The 6,578-nt window shown below is 41.6% G+C and overlaps 1 protein-coding gene across 1 annotated transcript; it reads left to right on the plus strand.

The window, feature by feature from the left end:
- Positions 1-2,408: 2,408 nt before the first annotated feature.
- LOC149258275 (uncharacterized) lies at positions 2,409-6,170 on the plus strand. The gene is made up of 2 exons (XM_089408836.1): positions 2,409-3,860; positions 4,857-6,170. Exons 1-2 carry the CDS (start codon positions 2,409-2,411, stop codon positions 6,168-6,170), a joined length of 2,766 nt encoding a protein of 921 aa, XP_089264962.1.
- The last annotated feature ends 408 nt before the right edge of the window (positions 6,171-6,578 follow it).

A 6,578-nucleotide genomic window follows, 5' to 3' on the forward strand; every position in this document is an offset into this window, starting at 1 on the left:
CCTTCACTTTAACAAATTATTGTATGACTTCAACTATTTGAATTAGTACATAGTGAGGAGTTTCTTGAGCAAGGAAATGAGAGAGATTAACTAAAAGGTTATATTCTTTCATTATCAATAGTTCAACAGTAAGAAGATAATGACTTTTATGGTGATTCCTATCTTATTGATTCATTGGATCCTATTAACCTTTCTTGAATGGAAATGTTGCAAGATTTCAAATGTTTCACTTACTACATGATGAGTTGTTATATGAATGTGGAAAGAAATGTGATCAACTAAGAGTTGATGATCAGTTGTTATATGAACATGGAAGGAAATGAGATCAACTAAGAGTTGATATTCTTTCATTATAGATTGTTTGAGAGTAAAAAATGAAAAATTTTAATGCTATCACTCATTCTATTCAATTGAGTGGGTTGTAATATTATTAGTAGAGAATTTGGATAAGTATATATATACAATTCCTTATCTCCCTAATATTAAATAATTAGAATCATATAAAATAAAGAAATTATCCTATAAAAAACAATATAAAATAAAGTATTTTTAAAAAATAATATAATATAAAGTACTTTTTAATAAATAAGAAAGAATACAATTTTTATTGTCAAAGTATTGCTTCATTTATTAAGGTGTTTTAAACCCAAAAAATAATACTTTGTTTTCATGCATGAAATATGGTTAAAAATACTTTTCCAATGAAAAAAATACACAAAGCTATATATATGCCTTTCTTATCTTGTTAATTGTAAAAAAAACATTATTTTAGTAAAGACATCCCTTTCTAGTGATTGGATAACCTTTCTCTCCAAATTCTAAGAAACAAAATACCTATTAGAAAATGGATGTTGTATGGGCATAACTTATTGGTATGGATAAATAATTCCTTATGTTATTTCAAAATTTAGAAAAATGAATAAAAAAATTATATTATTTTAATGTTAATGAGTTTTTTATATTTTATTTTAAAATTCTAAAGTATGAATATAAGTAATTTTTTAAGGAATTGGACGAAATATTGGATTTTTTTAAATCTATAAGAAAATAAAGGGATTTTGCGCGCGCTCTGCTCCTCTGCGAGCTCTCGTCTAGGTCAGATCGCAGCCAGGACTGCCCGCCGCCATGGGTGCACCAGGGGGTGCGGAGCCCTCTCCCACCCCTCCATTATCATCTGCAGAGGCCTTCCGTAGCTTGCTATCGCAGAAGGGGAAAAAACGATCACAGCCAGAAGTCCCGAAGTTCATTAAAAAGCTTGATGAAATCCCAGAAATTGCATTGCCGGAAGATCAAACTATCAAAATCGCCCTTGCCTTGGCTGACAGAGGTTTAGTGGGGCAATTTATGGGTCTTTGGCCAACAGCAAAATCGATGGATGAATGGGTTCAACGAAACTGGAGGCCCCTGCTGCCCAATAACGTGATCTGCTATCCGGTCAGAAGAGGTTTTTTCATCTTCGAATTCACTACCAAGGAAGACCGAGATCTGGTGTTCAGAAACAATCCATATTTCATGGGAAACCAAGGTCTCTTTCTCAACAAATGGACCCCCGATTTCGACCCTTCAGTCGATGTCCCAAAGGAGGTCCCTGTTTGGGTTCGGCTACCCAACCTACCAATTCACTGCTGGAGCTTCCAATCTCTGCAAAAGATAGGAAACAGACTGGGCAGATTCATCGACAAAGCTGATAATAAGGGCCAATACGCCTGTGCCAGAATCTGCGTGGAAGTTGACATGGAAGCTGGTCTGCCGGAAGCCATTAAACTTACAGTTGGAGATTGGCACCACTTCCAGAAGCTAGACTACGAGCAACTGCCTTTTAAGTGCAAAATCTGCCATGAGCATGGTCATTTTCAATGAAACTACCCCAAAGCACCATCAGGGGACAAAGTGGAAGAAGAAGGTTGGAAAGAAATAAAAAAGGGTAAGGTAGTCTCAAAGCCAAACGAGCAGAAGAAATCAAGACCAAGGGGGAATCTCCAGTCAAAAGACAAGACCAAACCAGTTCCAAATGAAGGCCCCTCCTCAGGGGAAAAGGCGGATGACTCAGAGAACCATGAAGAAACTGAAGATCAATCGAAGAAAGGGAAAGAAATCGAAGAAGAAACAAATGTACCCCTAACAGAGGCAGATCAAGGGGGAAACGCAGGCAACGACGAGCACATTAGTCTTGCATCTGACTCAGGGGAAGAATCAGAAGAAAGAGACTCTGAATCAGACAGCTCACAAATAACTCCTATCAAATCGACCAGGGGCCGGAAATCCAAGAAGAAACAAAGAGAGGAGAAAACTTACCTGGATGTTCTTCAAGGCTCCCAGAAAACTCTCAAAGGAATGATGAACACCAGATCCGGGCGCAAGCACAACAGGGCTCCAAAAGGAGCCACTCCTTCCCAACCTAGTAAATAATGAAATACGTCTCCTGGAATTGCAGAGGATTAGGTAGCAAGTTGAAAGAAGATGCCTTGAAAGACATTGTGAGGTTATATTCGCCTGAAATCCTTCTCATCCAGGAGACAAAGCTGGAGGACACTCTCGTTCTCCACTCCAGCAAAACATTCTGGCGCAAAGGCCCTGGTAGAGCTGTCAGTGCTAGAGGCGCCTCTGGTGGGATTGCCTCCTTCTGGGACAACGCCAAATATGACTTGATTCAAGAAGAAAGTTGCCAACACTGGATCTTCACTCAGCTACTCCACAAAGACTATGGTCAACAAGTAAGTATGTTCAACCTTTATGCTCCGATCTCTCCAACGGAGAAAAACATTTGCTGGGACTCGCTTCAGTCTTTTCTATTATTGCACAATCTAGAAAACATCATTATTGCAGGGGATCTGAATGTTACTCTAGCCGCTGAAGAGAAAAAAGGTGGTTCTCCTGTAAGGGACCCACCTAGAGAATGGGTAGAAGATATAATGATTGGCTGGGATCTGGAGGATATCAAACCTTCAGCTGGGAAATACACTTGGTCTAACAAAAGATTAGGTCCCTGCCATATAGCTGCTCGTTTGGACAGATTCCTCGTCCAAACCTCCTTCCTTACCAGTGGTCTAATGGCCTCATCCAAAATCCTTCCTAACTGCACCTCCGATCATAAACCCATCAGTCTCGAGCTTTCCATGGATGGTTTTCTTGGCCCCATTCCATTTAGATTTAGCCCTTTGTGGATTCAGCAAGAGGGTTTTCATGAGGTGGTTTCTGAAGTTTGGAACCGGCAAATCCAGGGATCCCCTTTCTATGTGTGGGAAGAAAAGTTGCGAGCTCTTAAGAGAAGGCTCAAGGAGTGGGCTAAAACTCTGAAAACTCCAGCTGCCAAGAGAAAAGAGTCTTTAGAAAACCTTGCTGCCCTCCAATCATCAATGGAGGATTCTGTTGTCACCCAAAGTCTGCTCCAAAAAGAAGTTGAGTTGCAAAAAGCCCTCCACAAAGCTAGTAGGGACGAAGAGGAGTATTGGAGACAAAAATCCAGAAACTTATGGTTACAGGCCGGTGACAAAAACACTAGTTTTTTCCACAAGCAAGCTGAAGCTCGCAAGCAATTCAAAAATATATCAGAAATCTGCTCCCAAGATGCAGTAGTTAAAGATTTTGAAGGCATCAAGAGAGCAGCCTTCACTTTTTTCAAAGAGCTCTATTCAGCGCCTGCTGACCCTCCAATAGATCCTCTTGCCTATCCGTATAATCTAATCCCCTCCTGTGTACAAGACTCTGCCAATACTATGCTGACTGCACCGATCTGCATGGATGAGCTCAAGAAAGCCTTGGATAGCATGGAACCGGATAAGGCGCCAGGGCCTGATGGGTTCACTACTAGGTTCCTTCAGTCTTGCTGGTCAACTATCAATAAAGACCTACTGAGAATGGTAAGGAAGTCTCAATCTTGCCCAAAGATAGGAGGCAGTACCAATTCAGCCTTCCTTGCATTGCTACCAAAAGAGAAAGGAGCTTCAGATTTCAGTAGATTCCGTCCCATTTCGCTGTGTAATACTAGCTATAAACTGATTACCAAAATTATATCCATTCAACTCAAGAATATTTTTCCGGACATCATTCCGGAGAACCAAGCAGGCTTCATCAAAGGGAGAAAGATACTGGATAATATTGTGCTGGTTCAAGAGGCAGTTCATTCAAGTGGCAAAAGAAAAGAAAAAGGAATGGTAATAAAACTCGATTTGGCAAATGCCTTTGACAGGGTGAGGCATGACTTTCTGTTCACTGTTATGACGAAAATGGGATTCTCAATAACCTTCATAAATTGGGTGAAAGCCTGCATTGCCTCTCCTTGGATTGCACCGCTGGTAAATGGTCGTTCTACTGAATTTTTTAATGCATCTAGGGGATTAAGACAAGGTTGCCCACTGTCCCCTCTCCTCTATGCTATCCAAGCCTCAGTGCTTAGTTTCCAGCTAGAATTTTGTCAACAAGTCCAAACTCTGCCAGGCCTCAGAATGGTGCACAATGTTAAAGACATAAACCATGCCCAATTTGCCGATGATACTCTGCTCCTGGGAGGAGCGAGCATCAATTAGGCCAGATATTTTAAGAAGGAATTGGACATTTATAAGGAGGCCTCCGGTAGCAAGATAAACTATTCCAAAAGCACAATCTATGGCTGGAACTGCTCGGTCAAAGATCTGGCTGACATTGCCAGGCTCCTGGAGATGAAAGTCTGTCAGACCTGGGAGTCCTTTAAATATCTTGGGATACCAATATTCAAGTCCACTCCTAAAGTTGCCCACTGGATGCCCCTCTTAGACAAACTTAAGCACAGAATTCAAGCCTGGGGAGCCTCCTGGCTGAACACTGCTGGGAAAATAATTCTTATAAAATCTGTTCTAATAAGCATGCCTCTGCTTCAGAGCTCCATTCTACTTGCTCCCAAAACCTTTCTCAGTAAAATGGATGGAATGTTGAGGAGATTCCTATGGGAAGGGGGGAAAAATAATGAAAGAATACTTCGTCTAGTTAATTGGGATACCATTAAGAGACCAATCCTGGAAGGAGGTCTACAAATGAGAGATTTGGCTGCACAAAATCTCGCTTTAGGCTCTAAAATCCTTTGGAATATAGTGGCTGGGAAAATAAGCTGGAGCAAGAAAGTCTTGTGGAAGAAATATTTTCAAGGTCAGCGATTGAGATGTTTGGATCATCCGCCAAAAATCACCAAAGGGTCTCCAATTTTCAAGTTATGTATAGCTGCTCTGGAGCATTTCAATCCCAATCTCTATTGGATCCCAGGAAATGGGAAAAAAATCAGAATTTGGGAAGACCAGATTCTAGGAGATCATCCATTGAACCATATAGAAGGCCTGACAAATATTAAAAGTTGGCTATGGTCCAAAAACATGGAAACCCTTTGGCACATATCCACATGGACGGAGGATTCTGGTAGACAGTGGGACAGCTGGAATCTGGGAGAGGTTCCACACCGCCTGCAAACTGAAGCTTCGGTACTGTTAGACAAACTTCAAGGAAAATCTCCCATTTCAGCAACAGCCAAGGACAAAAGAGGATGGGGCTCCCATTCTGGTTCTTTCTCGGTAGCTGAAGGTTACAAAAGATTGATTGTTGTTCCTAATGTCCCTCCTGATCCAACGCAATGGAAGTTTATTTGGGTCTTCCCTTCGCTCCCAAAAGTAGACTTCTTCTGCTGGACGTTAGCTCACAACAGTATCCTCACAGGAGATAACCTGAGAAAACGTGGAATGGAAGGACCAACCAGATGCCCTTTGTGTATGTCAGAGGAAGAAACAGCTGATCACCTGTTACTGCTGTGCCCTTTTGCCAAAGCAGTTTGGAAGGGGGTTCTGAGTTCAAGGGCTGACAAGGTGGAGCTGCCAAGAAATATGCCAAAACTGATTCACGAATGGGACAAGCTATCTTCGTTCTGCCTCAATAAAAAAAACCTGCTTAAGACTGCTTGGATGTGGATCCCTAAATTTACATGTTGGAAGTTATGGTTGGAAAGGAACATCAGATTGTTCAGGGGTGAAACCTGCACTTCAAACAACGTTATCTCCAAAATTAAAGCTTTATTGGGAGAGACTTTGGATGCTAATCCAGCTTTAAGGAATGAAGTGATTCTGGACAGTGAGGAGGAGCTTTGGCTGAAAGATATTGTTCCAAATTATCAAACCAATGATATTCCTCCGGCCTCATGCCATGCTTTGTAGGAAATTCGCCTGGAAGAACAGGAGTTTATAAAGTGGCGGTCTGCTCTGGATGACCACTGTCTCTTCTTTGACGGGGCCTCTAAAGGCAACCCTGGGGAAGCGGGTGGGGGTGGAGTTCTTCTGAATCCCGACAGCTCTACTCTGCTCAGGTATCATTGGGGTCTGGGAATCGAATCTAATAACAGAGCTGAGGCTCTGGCTTTGTGGCAGGGGCTTTCTCTGGCTCTTAATCAGAACATTCATTCTCTAACGGTCTTCGGAGACTCCAGGCTTATCATTCAAGCGATGAACTTATTGTCGAATCCATCGCAGATCCATTTAGTCCACATTCTCAAGAAAATTAGATCCATCCTAGCCAAGTTTCGGAAAATATCCTTCTATCATATTCTGAGCCATCTAAATTCACAA

This window comes from Pinus tabuliformis, chromosome 6 (assembly GCF_031772625.1).
Source record: "Pinus tabuliformis cultivar Carrire ecotype Pingquan chromosome 6, CPIR1, whole genome shotgun sequence".
In the NCBI taxonomy this organism is placed as follows: domain Eukaryota; kingdom Viridiplantae; phylum Streptophyta; class Pinopsida; order Pinales; family Pinaceae; genus Pinus; species Pinus tabuliformis.